Here is an 18872-nt window from a genome sequence, read left to right as displayed (position 1 = left end):
TTGTGACTCTTATTATCCACCATACCTGGATTTTTAAAAAGTAGTTACGTTTTAGTTATTTTTAGAACTTTGTTTATGAAATTTATCCAAAAAAGGCAGTTGAATAAAAACTCATTTGTTGTTTTATGACAATATTTTTTTGTGAAATGTTGCTAACTTGACCTTGTATATGTATATAGCTTTGTATTTATTCAACTTAAGGTAGTGCATATCCTTCCTAACTTTAGATTGAGATTTTGTAAATAAGTGTAAAAATGTATTGGTTTTAAACCAAAATATGAATAAAGCACACAAATATTGAATGTCAAAAATGTGTTTGTTATTTTATCCGTCTTAAGCTTTTATATGATATATAGTTTGACCATATTGTACCACATTGAATGAAGAAAAACCAAAGCGAAGTTTTAATGAATTTTATCCCCTCCCCCCCCCCCCCCATGAACCTAAATGCAAAACAAAACAAGAGCACCGCCTTGCGGGTGCAGACCGCTCATCTATTTTCTTTTTAAAGGTGAAGGGACTCTCAATTTAAATCACAAAGGAGGGAGAGGTGGAGTGAAGAGGGGTGTATAGTGTGGGGGTGTGGACATTTATTACATTATCTTCCAAAAATGCGAAAAAAAATGCAAAAAAAAGAAAAAAAATTCGGGGGAGGGGGATTCTTGGGTGCGATGGTTGGACGGTATTTCAAAAATAAAATAATAAAAATAAATATTTGTTGTTTTTTTAACTGTTTCAAAAAAAACAATTGGGGGGTGGGGTGGGGGGTATAGTGTGAGGGTGGGGTGGTCATTTGTGAGATGATCTTAAAAATAAAATTAGGGGGGGGAATCGGGGGGGAGGGCATGGGGGATGGTTTGGGTGGAGTCTGTTGTGGTATGTCAGGTAAAAGTAGTTTTGTCAAATTATCAATCAAATCTAATCATAAATAAAGAAGTTATGGCAATTTCAGCAAAATTTAATAATTTTACCTTGAGAGTCAAGGTCATTCAAAGGTCAAGGTAAAATTCAACTTGCTAGGTACAGTAACCTCATGATAGCATGAAAGTATTTGAAGTTTGAAAGCAATAGCCTTGATACTTTAGAAGTAAAGTGGATCGAAACACAAAATTTAACCATATATTCAGGTTACTAAGTCAAAAAAGGGCCATAATTCCGTAAAAATGACAACCAAAGTTATGCAACTTGTCCTTTTACTGTCCCCTTATGATAGTTCGCGAGTGTTCCAAGTATGAAAGCAATATCTATGATACTTTAGGGGTAAAGTGGACCAAAACACAAAAGTTTACCAATTTTTCAATTTTCTAAGTATAAAGGGCCCATAATTCCGTCCAAATGCCAGTAAGAGTTACATAACTTTGCCTGCACAGTCCCCTTATGATAGTTAATAAGTGTTGCAAGTATGAAAGCAATAGCTTTGGTACTGTAGGAATAAAGTGGACCTAAACACAAAACTTAACCAAATTTTCAATTTTCTAAGTATAAAAAGGGCACATAATTCTGTCAAAATGCCAGTAAGAGTTACATAACTTTGCCTGCACAGTCCCCTTATGATAGTTAGTAAGTGGTGCAAGTATGAAAGCAATAGCTTTGATACTTAGGGAATAAAATGGACCTAAACACAAAACTTAACCAAAATTTTCAATTTTCTAAGTATAAAAAGGGCACATAATTCTGTCAAAATGCACGCCAGAGTTATCTAACTTTGCCTGCCCAGTCCCCTCATGATAGTAAGTAAGTGTACAAAGTTTGAATGCAATAGAATTGATACTTTCTGAGAAAAGTGGACCTAAACGCAAAACTTAACCGGACGCCAACGCCAACGCCGACACCGACGCCAAGGTGATGACAATAGCTCATAATTTTTTTTCAAAAAATAGATGAGCTAATAATGCATTTCCGGTTATGGCTACTGGCTAGCGGCGTTTTGAAGTGAGCTGTTCGAAAAATGTGTTTTTATGTGGTGTATAACTGTGCTATTCGGATAGTGATGTTACGGGACACTAGTAGCAGTTGTATAGTATGTATACCATTTATTGAAGAGTGAAAAAATGTTTTAAAAATTGACTTACTTGACGTTTTCCTAAAAAAAAAATAGCCGCGCTACGCATCTCTCGATAAACATTATTCATATACCACGTTTAACCCGTGGAAGTTTATCGGCAGACCTGTCACGCTTGATCAGGTTTTGAAGTATACTGTGGCAAATAGTTAAGCACATGAACGCGTAGTTAGCTTAGCAAAAAATGAGTAAAACAAAAACCACTGGAAAATCAGAGTCGAAAAAGCGCGATGCGTCTTCCCCGCTAAATCAGGCTGACATGAAGAAGGTCCGAACATTTTCGTTAGAATCGATACCGGATGAAGATCATCTTAACATGTCGGACCAACCAAGCCACCAAAACATTATAAACCTCAGCAACGAAGACATAACTCGAATAAGCGACATACTGAAGCAACCATTCGACTTACAAATATCTAACATAGTATCCAGCATAGCAAGTGGCGTTCTCGGCGGCCTTAATACAGAAATAGCTGTTATTAAGTCCGAAAACCTAACACTACGTAACCAGGTAAATCAACTGGAATCCAAAGTTGCAGACATGAACGCACTCATTGATCGCCAAAACCAGTACAGCCACCGCAACTGTCTGCGCTTATCGGGTGTGTCAGAGACCCAAGGCGAAAACACCGACACAACTGTCACAAAGATCCTCTCCGCCATAGGCGCAAACATCAGTATCGATGAAATCGATCGCAGCCACAGACTTGGAAAACCTCGGAAGTCTCCATCATCAATCCAGAAATCCCCTTCCACGTGACATTATTATCAAGTTTATGAGCTACCGAGCCCGGCAGAAGGTCTACATGCTTCGTTATAAACTAAAAACAGCTGGTTACGCCGAGTCGTACTTGAATGAGGATCTGACAAAAACCAGGGATGAACTGCTCTTTAAAGCCCGAAACTTTCTTAAACTTGGCAAGGTCGACGGCGTCTGAACTTCAGACGGCACCATTCTCATCCAGGACAAATCCCAGACAATCACCAGACTCGAATCACAATATGATTGCGACAACTTTACACAAAAATTAAAATAACTTTATTTTGACCAGTATAGGCGACCTCTAAACGTCGGATATTGACTGTACTCGAAACCATGGAAAACTCGTGCGCCTATGTGTAATGTTCCCAAGGCTTGTACTGTTATCTTTGTGGTTTAAACCTTTTCATGTAGATCTGTGTGTAAGGACCTGATTATTGAGCATTTTAACTATTAATGATACCTTTTTTGCTTTATAAATGCAGTTGCTACGTTTATTGTTCGACGTACACATCATCTATGATGTGTGCATATCCTCATATATATATTTTTTTGCTCTTACGTATTTTCCCCGTGAACTATCTCATCCGGCACTTACTATTTAAGCGCCTAATTATTTTTCGACGGATTGCAATAGTCATTTACAACGCACACATCATATACGATGTCTACTTCCATAATATTCTTGTTGTCTGGTTGCATCACATTTGTTTACACGTTAAGGATTCGTACTGTTTTACTGATATAGCGCCACTTTGTTTCCGAATAAATTTCTTCGGATAGCAAAACTCCCAAAACAGCTCCCATGATCTGCTTTTTTTATTTTTGTTACTTATTCCTTTCTCAGCTTTCATTTCTCTCACAGATTTTATTTCTCTCGCATCTTTCATCTCTCTCTTTAGCCATCGGACACAAAATCGCTCATCAATTTTCATGTGGGCTAAACTACAAATACCAGCATCTGAAACAAACCATGTGACGGCGATTTTTCGAAAATGCGTCAGTCAATATCCGCCGTGATGGACTTAACACAAATTATCTTTTGCCAATCGTCGTCAACAATGTCAACACGATAACAAAAGCACGTCAAAGTCTCTTAATATATTCATTTTTCTTCTTATCTTAATTATTTAAGGAGACATCCATCCCATCCCTGGACCCGGTAACAGCTCAGTCTCTTCTGACTCTGACTCTAATGTATCATCCTATATAAACCTTCTAAACAGCGGCCTTAGTATAATGCATCTGAACATTCAAAGCCTAAAACCCAAGCTGGATTATTTAGAAATTGAAGCTCAAGCATACGATGTTCTTGTGTTTACAGAGACATGGCTCAACGCTTCAATCTCAAATCACGACTTAAACATACGAAACTTTTCACCACCAGTCCGTTGCGACAGGGAAAATCGATTAGGGGGCGGGGTTGCAATTTACGTAAAAGACGGTATTCAATACCACGAACGATATGACCTGAAAATAAACGGTCTAGAGGCAGTATGGCTAGAACTATCTATAAACAAACGTAAACTATTGATAGGTGGAATATACCGCCCTCCAAATTCCAATAGCAGCCACTGGGATCTTCTCGAACAAAGTTTTGATCAAGCTTTTACTGCATCATATGACAACGTGCTAGTAACTGGTGACTTCAATATCAATATAAAAGGCAATGAATCTAATAAAATGACTCGACTTATCCAATCATATAACGCAAAACAGCTAATCTCATCCGATACTCACTTCACTGAAAATTCCAGCTCACTTATCGATCTGATATTTGTGAAAAATACATCACACATAATCGCCAGCTTTGTAGCAGACCCATTTATTCCTGACCTTATACGGTTCCACTGTCCTGTTGTTGCTATCCTCAAATTTGACAAACCGAATCCTACCACGCTCAAACGTCGCATTTGGCTTTACGATAAGGGTAACTGCATTTGGCTTTACGATAAGGGTAACTACACTGCATTTAGAGAAAACTTAAAGCTAGTAGATTGGTCAGATGTAATCGCTAGTAATAACCTTGAGAATGTTGCTGACATTAACTCTGAAACTATTATTAAAGCTGCCGCTGAAACAACTATCCGACCAAATGAAATACCATGGCTTAATAATAATATCCGTTAACTCATTAGAAAACGAAACAGACTCCATAACAAAGCCAAGACATTAAACACAGCCACAGCTTGGGCTATCTTCAGACAATTCAGAAATCAAGTAACAAAGGCAATACAAAAGTCTAAATTTGATCACACACAAAAACTGATAAAACAAAGAAATACAAACAACTCAACTTCAAAATCATGGTTCAAATTAGCGAAACTATTAACACAGCAAAATAACAAATCAAATATTATACCTACACTCATTCATAATAATGTTGAAGCCTCTTCTGACGAAGCTAAGTGTGAACTTCTAAATGATTACTTCTGCCCATCATCATTTGTCGATGACACAATCCATCCCCTACCATCTTTACACAACATAGCTAACCATAGCCTTTCAAATATTTTTATATCGCCTCAGGACGTCATTGATGCAATTCATTCCATGGATCCATCCAAAGCTAGTGGACCTGATCTACTAAGCCCAAGACTCCTACGCGAAGGCTGTAACGAACTTGCTCAACCGCTTTCAAACTATTTCAATTGTCTTCTAAACGCATCCATATTTCCACCATCGTGGAAGCTGGCAAATGTAACACCGATCTATAAGAAACTCGATCCTTCTGACCCAGCAAACTATCGACCAATATCTCTTCTAAGCTGCGTTGGAAAACGTATGGACCGTTGTGTACACAAACATTTGTACAATTTTTTTACCTCCAATAAGCTTCTGACTGCTTATCAATCCGGTTTTATCAAAGGTGACTCCACTACGAACCAACTTACTTATATCTACAATGATATCTGCAAAGCTATGGACACTGGCAAGGAAGTACGAGCAGTCTTTTGCGACATTTCCAAAGCATTCAACAGAGTTTGGCACCGTGGACTACTTTTAAAGCTTTCATCGTTGGGCATCAAACACGAACTTCTAAACTGGTTCAAATCCTATCTCTCTCACCGCAAACAACGCTCTATGCGAACTCTGCTTCCTCATGGTCAAACATCTCAGCAGGTGTTCCCTAAGGTTCCATCCTCGGGCCTCTGCTTTTTCTTGTTTATATAAATGATATAATTGACGATATTAATTCAGAAATACGACTATTTGCTGATGATACAAGTCTGTACATAATCGTCGAAACGCCCACATTAGCAGCACAGAATCTTAACAATGATCTAGAGTCCATTCATGCTTGGTCCATGTCCTGGCTTGTCTCATTTAATCCCGCTAAAACCGAATCAATTATATTTTCCAGAAAACGAAACAAACCCATACATCCAACACTCTATTTTGACAATGTACCAGTAACGACAGTCGGACAACATAAACACCTTGGCTTTACTTTGTCAAACGACGCCCGATGGGCATCACATATATCTGCATCTATAAACAAAGCCTTGCAACGTATCGGCATTATGAGGTCTCTGAAAAACGTATTGTCCAGTTCCAACTTCGAAAAAATGTATGTTCATTTTATCGGACCGCTGCTCGAATATGGAGACGCAGTCTGGAGAAACTGTTCCAACGAATTAATTGCAGAATTAGAAGTTGTTCAAAATGAGGCAGCACAAATATGCACCGGCGCCACTAAATTTTGTAATATTAACTCCCTGTTAACCGATCTTAAATGGGAAACCCTTTCAAAAAGGAGACAGAAACACAGGCTCATTCTCTTCTACAAAATGAAACACAGATTATGTCCAGAATACCTCTCAAATCCCATTCCACTCCAACCTCAAAACCGCTTTGACCTTAGAAATAACGACTCAGTACATCTTATTCACGCAAGAAGTGAATCATATCGATGTTCATTTCTCCCAACAGCTATACGTGAGTGGAATGCCCTTACGCCTGACTTACAACAATCACCCACGTTGTCCTCTTTTAAATCTTATCTTTGCAGGTACCAAACAAAGTCGTCTGAATAATTCAACATGGATTCAAGAGTTGGTCAAATCCTACACGCAAGATTAAGACTTGAATGCAGTTCCCTAAATAATGACATATTCCGAAGATCACTAGTAGAAAGTTCTATTTGCTTATGTGGAGAAATTGAAAATGCAAATCATTTCCTTCTACATTGTCATCACCATCAACATCTCCGGAACAACCTGTTTGGAGATATCTAATGCCCTCTTACAACAAACAACTTACTCTTCGGATGCGAATACCTCAACCCTGAGCAAAACAAAACAATAATTCTCAGGGTTCAACGATATATAGTGTTGTCAAAACGCTTCTCATAAATAACTGGTAACATCCCACCATATTTGATGTCGAGTGTCCTTTCTTATTGTCCTTCGTCCTCCCACTCTGTCATAACTCTCCTTAGCTCTATCTTTCATACATCTAAAAAAACACTTCACCTCGCTCACACTCAATGTTAAAACGTTTTATCAATTGCCTTAACTGGCTACATGTGCTAACTCCTTAAACGCTATAAGAATATATATGTAGAAGAATTCATATAAGTTTCCAGTAACTTGTTTCTAATCCATTATTGTACGAATGTATTTCACATGTCATGCTCAAATTGTCATTATATTAATAAATACTGTTTAAACCAAACAAAATAAAATCAACATTGACAAAAAATGATATTGGCGCTCGGAAAGAGCTTGCCCCCGTATTAATGCTCTGTTACAATTTAACACTTATTTAAGTAAGTAAGACATGGACCACTTCGTTAACTTTTGAGTTGTTTGATAAACGTTGACTTAAAACGACTTTTTCACATATTTTTGTATATTTGGAAAAACTATTTGTATATGTTAACTACTAAATATATAATATTTGAAACCTTCTTATACATTTAAATCGCAAAATAACAAATTTAATGAAACAAAATTGCATTCATCGGAGTTTGAACCTTTGACCATAGGTAGCGGATTCCAAGGCAATGTCAATGGTCCATAAGAGCGTGCATTCTACCTACTGTGCAATTTTCCGGAAGATCGGCGATTATCAGGATCATACCGGCGATTATACGAACAATTACGAGTAATTTGGCTCCTGGCTTCATATAAATGAACTTGCTTACAAATACAAATTGCAAATCATATTTCATTATAAGCAAATACAAGATAAGTATTGATGCAAAGCATCAAAGGGCGTCGAGGATTTCAGTGTAAAAGGCACTCAATGAAGTTACATGGAACGATTATATTTTCTACTGTAAATATTAATATATTGGCCGATTATTTTAAACAAAATAGAAAAAGATACTGGTATCGACATTATTTATGATGTTGTGTTATAACCCCCAAATAACGATTATCTATGATTTTGTGTTGTAACCCCCAAATATTTCATAGTTCATTTTATTTACATTGGTTTCCTTTTTTTACTAGCATCCGTGTGCAGTTTTCATTAATGGAACAGAACGGTGTAGGTTTTAAAAAATCGGTTTCATCTTGTAAGCGTACTTTCATATTTTTCTCAACTTCAAGGGGAGATGATTCTGAAGTTATTCTTACGTTGCTCATTTACGAAAGGGGCTGAGTACTCATTGATATGAAAACACTGTACATGTTTGAAAAAAATAGAATGAAAACTGTAAATTACATATAGAAGCTGCATTGTACAATAGTTTGAAATTTAGTCAAAGATCATAAGATCATAAGAGTGTGGGTCCTCATTGATAAAAAAACTGTGCAAGTTTGGGAACAATCGGATGAAAATTTCGGACTTCGAACAACGATTTCAACGATTTCAAAATTTCTCAAATTATAAGGAAGATAACTATGGACGTAATGGTCGGATAATGCTAAAGGGCCCATACTACCTGGATAGTAGTAATACGTGTGGTTCTCAAAAAAAACTCCAGAAAGTTTCGCGCATTTGACCAGTCCCCGTGATCTTTTCCCTGTGATCAGTTGTTGATCAGTTTTTAATTAAAACAATTAGCTTTGCATTATTGGCAATAAATATTTAATAAATGTAATCGGCACAAATGCAGTACTTATTTACACTAATTTACACTCAAAAAATCACCACTATGCAAGATATTCTTAAAACAAAAATATATACATTGATCCGTAAAATAACTTCTCCCCCCATAAGCGAAAACAAATGCATTACATACTAGTCGCCGCTCTCCAGAGCGACGCCAATAATCTCCCATTTGCAAGCCATCATGTGTTTAAATGTAACAAAGTACTAGAAAGTCGATGTAATGCACTGCTTAGCTGAAGTAAAAATAAACACACATAACAGTATCAAATACGCGTTAGCTTGCTGTTATTTACGCAAACATGATTATCCTTAATACAATTATTCACCTAAAAGTAAGCAGTTGCAATAGTAAGTATCTAAGCTCGAATCGACAGTTGTATACATACACGTGTCGCGGTTTGCGAATGCATGTAAAACAAAAACGCAATACTGTTTATGAAACTTGAAACGGATGTGTCATTTAAAATGCAAATGTTATCTTCATGAACTAATCAGTCATTTGTACGAAGGAAATAGACACTTAACTGAAAATAACATAAATTAAATTCATGAAAATAATTTTTTACTTTAAATTCTCTTCCATAATGGCCTTCAATATATTTTACTACGTATATCTACATATAAAAGTGTGTTTTGCCTACGCGAAAGCAGTTTCTGTTATATAGAGGGCTTTCGAATAATATTAACGCCAACGTGAAATAAAGTTGATAAAAAAGATATAATGTCTTACTACAGTCGGAAAATTTAAATGAATGAATCTGTTTAACGAATGAATGAAAGTGGATCTGCGACATTTCATGTAAAGATAGAAATGTCAACGTATTACAAATGAGCCGTGCTCTGTGAAAAGGGGGTTAAATTCATGCGCGTAAAGTGTCGTCACAGATTATCATATGCAGTCCACACAGGCTAATTATTGACATTACTTTCTGCTTTTATGATATTTTATGTTTAAAGACAGTCTCTTCTTCGCAAAAATCAAGTTTAGGCGGAAAGTGTCGTCCCTGATTAGCCTATGCGAGCTGCACAGACTAATCTGGGACGACACTTTACGCACATGCATTTAACCCCTTTTTCACAGAGTACGGCCAAATGTATTCTACTTTAGGAATTACAATATTTATGGACTCGTTTAAATTTAAACTAAAAATGTATAATCTTAATTTGTTCAATACACTAAGGATTATGTAATAGGGGAGGTTAGTCGACATAACTTTTGTATCTTTTTTACCATACTTATGAAGTTTCCAAGTTAATAAGGATATTCAAAGACAGAAATGTAACAAGGCTAAGTTCTTTATTCATATTTGAAATTTGTAAACGATGAATTCTCACGTCCCTTTTCAGAATTGCGATAAAACCAAATGTACCATTTAACTGATAAGAAAGTGCGTCACATCTGAATAGAGACACTGACTACCAACACGATTTTGGAAGCCCAATTTAGACGTAAGTACCTTCCCACAATAAACGCATCACTATTTTACTTAAAGCCGCAAATGAAATTCTCCGAAATGTTGGTAAAATACATGCACCATTACCAAGAGCGAGTATGGTATAGTTGCCACCCTTCATAAAACCAATCGAGAACGAGGCTGACGATGCAATGGCTTCTCTGTTTGTCGTTCAACGTTTCTTATTTAAAGAAACATAATTTGCATCATTTGGAAAGTTTTTTCATAGATCTATTAAGTTTACAATATAAGCTTTATGTTAACAACATATTCACTTTTTGTAAATAAACTATGATTGACATTCTGATTTGTTAGCGGATAAAAAACAAATCATTATATCAGCATTGTTCGGTTGTCATTTTCGATAAATAGCTTTTATTTAAAGAGACAAGGAATGCATTAAGTTAACTATACTTATTGAGATGGACAATAGAGGGAAACCTAATTTTGTGTTGCGTACTATTAATGGACAAATAATTAATTCGTATATAACCATAAATAACATCAAAATTTGCGATCCTGACACAAACAAATAATCCCTTTTACGTCATTATTGTCGAACTTGATAAACTCAAATATAAGTTCAGGCCGATCTGTCCCTTCTGATCTGATCTGATGCAAAATAGTGACGCGTTAAAAGTTTATTTTAAACTGATTTTAAAATTACAAAAAAATCTTGCTTGCGAGTTCGGCACTTATATTATATGATGAGCGTGTACACTGTCCGTTCTATAGGACAAATGTATCACCTTTACGTGCAAAAGACAGCATGGATCGCCCGTTTTGACTGTTTATTTTGTTATCGTTACCCGTTCTTAGGAAGTACATATTTATGTATCGCCCGACCGTGCTTTTAACATTATTGATCATCCGTCCGTGCTGTAAAACGTACGTCTGTGCTTTAATGTAGATTTATCACCAAGTCGTGCTTAAAGTGGCCGTCAAACAGATTTTGGCATGTATTAAAGCTTGTCACTAACTGCTTTAAATGCTTTATATTGATAAATTTAAACATTTGAACTAAAAATCTCCAGTAAAAAAAATAAGAACACAATTTAAAAAAAGAAGAAAAAACGTTAACCTCAACAGGGCTCGAACCACTGACCCCTAGAGTCATGGAAGCTTGAAGTAAAATGTCTCCCGATTTTCCCACTCGAACATCCACGCTCACGTCAATTGCGGAGGTATTTTTTAGCTATATAAGCAATCCTCGTAGTTTCCCAAAATATCGATTCGCGTCGAACGACGCTCTTATCTGTTGGACAGTTCCTTTAAAGCAGTATGTGTAGCCGGCCATTGTTAAAGGCAGGAAGTATGTATCGTCCGTCCGTGCTTAAAAGTTTAGTTGCACGTTAATACTTAAGACTGTATAACTGTTCGTGTGCTTTAAGCAGCATTTATTACAAATGTAATCTTTTGCATTTATCCCCTCTCCGTGTAAAAGCAAAATTTTTAGTTCAGGCTTAAAAATGAATATCGAACTTCTATTTAAAATGCAATATTTATTGCTCATCAATACTGAAAAAAATAGTCATCTCCTAATCGTGCTTTTTAGACAGTTTGTGTCGCAGCTCCGTGTTTCCAGGAAGTCTTTTGTATCCTTCCATGCTTTCGGCAGTTATCAATCAATTTTGAATAGATAGTTACAGTTCAAGAACAACGGTACGAGATAAATCGCACTTCAATAAGCATTGTCCTCTGACAATGAAGATGCAGACCCGAGTAGTAAATACTTTCAGATGTGTCGACAAAAGCAAGTACTTGACAGCAAATGTTGCGTCATTTAATTTTTAACAACACTTTCTAGATGGTATACGTGAATACCTGTACGCACATCTTTAACAGTTTGGCGCCCATGTGTACAGCTCCCTAGATAAATGATGGAAATGATTGATTGCTCGAGATTTTTCCGTGGGAAAAGCAATAATTAGATTTCTCTATCTTTAGAAAAAGAAACTGAGAAACGATTTATGAAATCACATCCTTCCAGGTATTTGCGTTAATCTTCATAAGCATAAATGTCATTGGTCTTATTTATAAGACGCGCAAAGAATTTAGAGATACTTTTTATATGAGCTTAATTCTTCGGAACTCCAAATATTACCAATATAATTAGTAGCTTAATATTTGAGAGCGTCAACAAGTGTTGGACTAAAATTTCATTTGTTACTTAGTGCGTGCAAAACGTGTACTATAGCTTAAGATTTTGCTTAAATCTAGTCAAATTCCTTCTTGTGATTTCTGAAAAATTAACTGTATTCCAATTTGTTTATTTGATTCATTATTGCAAAAAAAATGTTGGTTCCCGAAGATGATTAACCCATTTATGCCTAGTGTCTAGAAAAAAGGCCTTTGCAAACAGCGTAGACCCAGATGAGACGCCGCATGATCATCAGGGTCTGCGCTGTTTGCTTAAAGGAATTTCTGTAAGAAATATTATAAATACCGTATAGAAATAAATATACTAGACATCCCTAATTTTTTAAATAAATTGATCCAATTTAGAAGGAAGTGATAGTACACTAGGCATAAATGGGTTAATTATAAATATGGATATACATACTTGTATCAACTAGTTATCCGTTGTCAGGTAAATTAAATTGCGTTGCGTTGTCCTTTAGGCTTTACTATGAAATATCTATATATCCTTTCTATATATGTCTTGTAAGACAAATAGTCGATAAAAACCGTGCACGTTTCCATGACAATATATCACATTTTTCTGAATTGCGATATCTCCTAAATAATAAAACATGAGAACAGATTACAGTCCTATCGTGTTTCAAACAACTGTGTGAGAATATAATTTTTCTTTCCAAGCAAGTATTGATTAAGAGTTAATAAACTGCGCTGTATAGGACTACAACCTGTGGATAGTGCTTGTCTTTAATTCAATGCCAACGTTTTCGGAACAATTCCATCGATTTTCGGCTGTTTATCAATAATTTAAACTAATACCTTGTAAGAACAGCTTGCTTGAAAACATAGTGCATCATCACTATAAATGTACACACCACAACCAGATAATACCACCGAGACAAATGTCAGCTTTGCAATCTCAACGTTGCTATGGCAAACATATTCCAATAGACACTCGGGAATATATCGCTGAATTCGAAAATCAGACAAGGTGCGTGGCAACGTATATAATAAAAGGCAATCGATCAAGCATCAGGCGCAGTCAACTCTGATCACTATTTTGCCTGCAGAGGCAGTGTCGTCTTACCAGACATTTAAAATCCATTCACTGTGACGGTGCTTTCTATTATATATATTTGCATTAAATACGTGTTAATAACAACCAAAGAATAGAAAAGAATAAGTGAGTGAAGGAGGGAAGGAGGGAGTGAGGGAGTGAGTGAGTAAGGGAGTGAGTGAGTGAGTGAGTAAGGGACTGAGTGAGTGAGTGAGTGAATGAGTGAGTGAGTGAGTGAGGGAGGGAGGGCGGGAGGGAGGGAGGGAGGGAGGGAGGGAGGGGAGGAGGGACGGGAGGGAGGGAGGTAGGGAGGGAGGGAGGAGGGAGGGAGGGAGGGAGGGAGGGAGGGAGGGAGGGAGGGGAGGGCGGGGGGAGAGGGAGGGAGGGAGGAGGGAGGGAGGGAGGGAGGGAGGGGAGGGAGGGAGGGAGGGAGGGAGGGAGGGAGGGAGGGAGGGAGGGAGGGAGGGAGGGAGGAGGGAGGGAGGGAGGGAGGGAGGGAGGGAGGGAGGGAGGGAGGAGGGAGGGAGGGAGGGAGGGAGGGAGGGAGGGAGGGAGGGAGGGAGGGAGGGAGGGAGGGACGGAGCGAGAGAGCGAGAGAGCGAGAGAGCGAGGGAGTGAGGGAGCGAGGCAGGGAGCGAGGCAGGGAGCGAGGCAGGGAGCGAGGGAGTGAGAGAGCGAGGCAGGGAGCGAGGGAGAGAGGGAGTTCTTGCGAAGGCGGTCCGTTTTTCTTTTTATTAGCAGCAACACAATGTGCGAATTACCAATTTCCACATGAGCATAAACGGAGATTATCATTTATTAAAGGGGAATTTTCACGTTTGGTTCAATTGAAAAAATATATATATAATGTTTCAGGTTCGCATATTCTCGTTGTAGTTATGATATTTGTGAGGCAATAGTAATACTGAACATTAACCATGCTTTAAAATATCCATTGTAGGCATCTTTTGTCGATTTAAAAACCTGAAAATTATAGAGCGTTGCAACGCGAAACGAATGAATAATTTGGACAGTTCTGTTGTTACCGTTATATTTTGGGTTGTAACGAGGATTGCTTAAATAAATTATAAAATACATCACTCACAGCATGAATAAATATAAAGCATTTAATGACAAACATCAATACATGCCAAAATGTGTGAAAAGGCCCCTTTAAATAATAAAAACACTTTTAAACAATTACCTTGGACATCAAAGTAACAAAGGTGTACACATTATTTGTAACAATATCCAAAGATAAATGTATACAATGTATACAGCGCAGACATATAACACACCCCTTGTCACATAATGATAGGAAATAAGGTGAAATATTTGGGTTTTCTTTATGTAAGAAATATTGACAAGTTTATCAATGACGAGTATACATTACAGTCAAAAGATTAAATATTTATATCTGGTGTATGTTTAACAACAAAAAGGGAACGATGCTGTTGACACAAGGCTTAGGCTGTATGTGCATTATTTATTTGTATCACAATGCTGATTAGCGTGTACATACTTGAATAGTGAACTCTCCAGTCCTAGGTTGTAATTAAACCAACCAGCAATAAGCGCGAGGCATCGACCAATCAAAAATGTTATAGAAATTTTATTATTGTATGTTTATGTGTAGTTCGATAGAACGAGATGTTTGGTGTGGAAACGAAGGGAAATAGCATTTAGACCTAGAGGTGAACAGGTGGAAAAAGATACAATCATGTAGCAATCACAACGTATTTGTACAACTGAAAATATTAGTTATATCAGACATTAAACTGGATTAGAAACTGATATATGGTGTTATTGAATATTTTATCCTACATTATGCAGAGAAACCAACATTAATAGAGAGGGACGGACTTGTCCCATGCGCGGCACGGGAAAATGGTAATTAATGCAAATCTCGTCATCATGGCAATACGCGCATGACGAGATATCAAATGATAGACTACACACCAGTAATTTAAGAGTAATGAACATTGTTATAACTATGTGTCGTCCATGAACTATGAACGATTACGTGACACCCTAACAAACAATACACCAATGTTTATGTTAAACGACATAAAAATAAAAGAACTAAACAACAAAGCAGTGAAGCATAGACTTTCGAATATTTGAACTAAAATAATCGTACATATTTGTAACTCAGTGTCTCAATCTAGCTGATCATAGTATAACGTCATCAATTTATGAACATATATTTAAACAAAACAACTTGGCAAAGGTGGTGTGCATCTTTAGAAGAAATGCTTCTCGAAAAGAAGAAAAAATCATTTCTTACCAATGAAAATTTCACAACTTAAACTAAACATGTACATATATTTAAGTACATGTACTTCGTCTGGTAAAATACTTTGTCCAGTATTGATGGGTTTTCTAATAATTTGTTAAAAGTGGTATGCATAATGGGTCGGGTAGTCGCGTGCAAGTCAGAGGTCCTTTATTAGAGGTCAATTATGGGTCGGGTTGTCGCGTGTAAGTCAGAGGTCTTTCATTATAAGCCCATTATGGGTCGGGGTGTCGCGTGTAAGTCAGAGGTACTTTATTATACCCCCGTCACACTAGGCCACGTCCCCACTACGTCCTCAAAAATATGCCAGGACGCAATGCGAACGGGTACAACGTGGCGACGACACAGTAGACACGGCCTTGTGCGTGGTATGGTCTTCATGGACGTGAAGGACGTGGGTGAACTTTGAAAATGTTCAAAACTTACGTGGCGAGGACGTGGTCAAATCAGGACTTGGAAAGAATTTGTTAAGGTCGTAGTAATGACGTAGCTAAAACCTAGTAAGAACCTCATTGACGCAATACACGCGTAGTGCAGACGTGGACGATTGTGTGACGTTCGCCTCACGTTGTCTCTAGATTGTCACTACGTTCTTGCTACGCCCATCGGGTTCTCACTACGACCCTTCCACGCTAGTGTTGCGACAATGATACGTCCCTACTACGTTTCAAAAGACCGCATTTGGTTCTACCGGTGCTTATCACGTCTAAGATACGTTTGTAGCAGGCTCTAGCCTTTCCATGCCACGTTCTGGTGGTCGAGTATAAAAAAACTGGATTCATTTCTCTTACAATTGCATTTCAATAAAGAATGGACAACCAAAAACTTCTCCAGCATGTTGCTGTATTGGCTGGACAACAGGCTCTTCTCGATGGACATGTCGCACTATTGCTTGTGAGAAGGAGAAGGCGGAGAAGAAATAGAAGACAGTCCAGGTCTTGCTGGGTGCGGACTTTGCTGTCAGCAAAAAGAAGGCTGCAATTCGGCCATTATGACCGACTTATGGCAGAAATAAGAATGGAAGATCAGCCAATACAGCAACATACTGGAGAAGTTTCTGGTTGTCCATTCTATATTGAAATGGAAGTGAAATGGAAATGAATCCAGTTTTTTTATACTCGACCACCAGAACGTGGCATGGTCGTGGCTAGAGCCTGCTACAAACGTATCTTAGACGTGATAAGCACCGGTAGAACGTACAAAGAACCTAATGCGGTCTTTTGAAACGTAGTAGGGACGTATCATTGTCGCAACACTAGCGTTGAAGGGTCGTAGTGAGAACCCTATGGACGTAGCAAGAACGTAGTGACAATCTGAAGACAACGTGAGGCGAACGTCACACACTCGTCCACGTCTGCACTACGCGTGTATTGCGTCAATGAGGTTCTTACCAGGTTTAAGCTACGTCATTACTACGACCTTACCAAGTTCTTACCACGTCCTGATTTGACCATGTCCTCGCCACAAAAGTTTTGAACATTTTCAATATTCACCCACGTCCTTCACGTCCATGAAGACCGTACCACGCGCAAAGCCATGTCTACTGCGTCGGCGCTACGTTGTACACGTTCGCACTGCGTCCTGGCATATTTTTGAGGACGTAGTGAGGACGTGGCCTAGTGTGACGGGGGTATTAGAGGCCAATTATGGGTCGGGGTGTCGCGTGTAAGCCAAAGGTCCTTTATTAGAGGCCAATTATGGGTCGGGGTGTCGCGTGTAAGTCAGAGGTCCTTTATTAGAGGCCTATTATGGGTCGAGGTGTCGCGTGTAAGTCAAAGGTCCTTTATTAGAGGCAAATTATGGGTCGGGGTGTCGCGTGTAAGTCAGAGGTCCTTTATTAGAGGCAAATTATGGGTCGGAATGTCGCGTGTAAGCCAAAGGTCCGTTATAATTTTATTGTAAAATGTCATAGTAAAACAATTTAAATTAAAAAGTTTAAAAGACTGAACAATATTGTTCCCTTTATGGATATTCACAAATTAAAACGAAAGTTTTTTTTACCGGTTTGAAATAAAATATGCAATCATAATTTAGGAAATACGTGAATAATTAAGCGTTTAAGATACGCCGTGAAGTTCTAATGCCTGAATAAATTGCGTTAGCTTTTACTTCTCAAGGTCCTTTTATTCGAATCCCAGTGAAAGCAAAATAATGAAAACAAATATAATTAACAAGAGATTGCCAAGCAATATTGTCACCTACTGGTGAAATTCCACCATTGTCAGTAAAAAAATAAAAATAAATTCATATTTGTTGCCATAGCAACCAGAATTCTTGACGTAGGAACGAAATTAAATGACGTGCATACTCTCCATATTTCCATCTATCCATGTTTCAAGTTTCATTAAAAAATATGAAGAACTTTTAAAGTTATCGCAGGATCCAGAATAGTGTGACGGACTGACAGACTGACTGACACACGGTTTCACCGGTAGGGGACAATAAATATGGCAATACCATGTGTTGTGTAAATAACTACATCTAATTTTTTAATACGTAAATCTTTGAACAAGCTCTTAAAGTCAGTAGCCATTGTGAGAGGTGACTTAATTCCGTCCTATCAGAAGTAGGGTAATACAAAGAAGGGTGAGTTAATTGTGAAAGGGGTCGCATCGCCTTAGCCTATTTTTGAATACTGAAAGAAAAGAATCATTAACTGAATATGGTTAACATTTAACAATAAAAATTACTTAACGACATTTCACGTTCCGTATACTGGCAATCGAGTGAATAAGACAAACGAATTTGTATATGCATGACCCGACACATGATTAAATTTAATAATGCAACTGGCTTCTTCCGACACAGCACTCCTTCTTAACAGAAAATTTTGTGCCGGCTTTGCACGATCAATTCCGTCATTCGTATCGATATTTAAAATTTCTGTTGTAAATAATTGAGAGCACGTGAGTATTGTCGAATGAGTCGTGTTCTGAGAAAACTGGGCATAATGCATGAGCGTAAAGTGTTGTCCCATATTAGCATGTGCAGTCGACACTTTCCGCTTATACTAGATTTTCGGTAAAAGGGGACTTCCTTTAAAAGAAAAATACCATTACCGA

The 18872-nt window shown here is 37.7% G+C and overlaps 1 protein-coding gene across 3 annotated transcripts in view; it reads right to left on the bottom strand.

Annotated features, from left to right (window-relative positions):
* Window positions 1–18872, bottom strand: part of LOC127844267 (uncharacterized) — an 83976-nt gene that overhangs the window by 43558 nt on the left and 21546 nt on the right. The window contains exon 1 of one of the 3 annotated variants that reach the window (XM_052374334.1): window positions 11421–11552. The exons of 1 other annotated variant lie outside the window; for it this stretch is intronic. In XM_052374334.1, the coding sequence (XP_052230294.1) occupies window positions 11421–11456 (36 nt within the window). In that variant the 5' untranslated portion in view covers window positions 11457–11552. Of the gene's footprint in view, window positions 1–2072; window positions 2150–11420; window positions 11553–18872 lie in introns of those variants that run through there. One more of the 3 variants, XM_052374333.1, reaches the window with a different exon arrangement.

This window comes from Dreissena polymorpha, chromosome 9 (genome assembly GCF_020536995.1).
Source record: "Dreissena polymorpha isolate Duluth1 chromosome 9, UMN_Dpol_1.0, whole genome shotgun sequence".
Taxonomy (NCBI): Eukaryota; Metazoa; Mollusca; class Bivalvia; order Myida; family Dreissenidae; genus Dreissena; species Dreissena polymorpha.
Note: the sequence above shows the minus strand (reverse complement) of the source record. Positions and strands in the feature narration are given on the sequence as shown.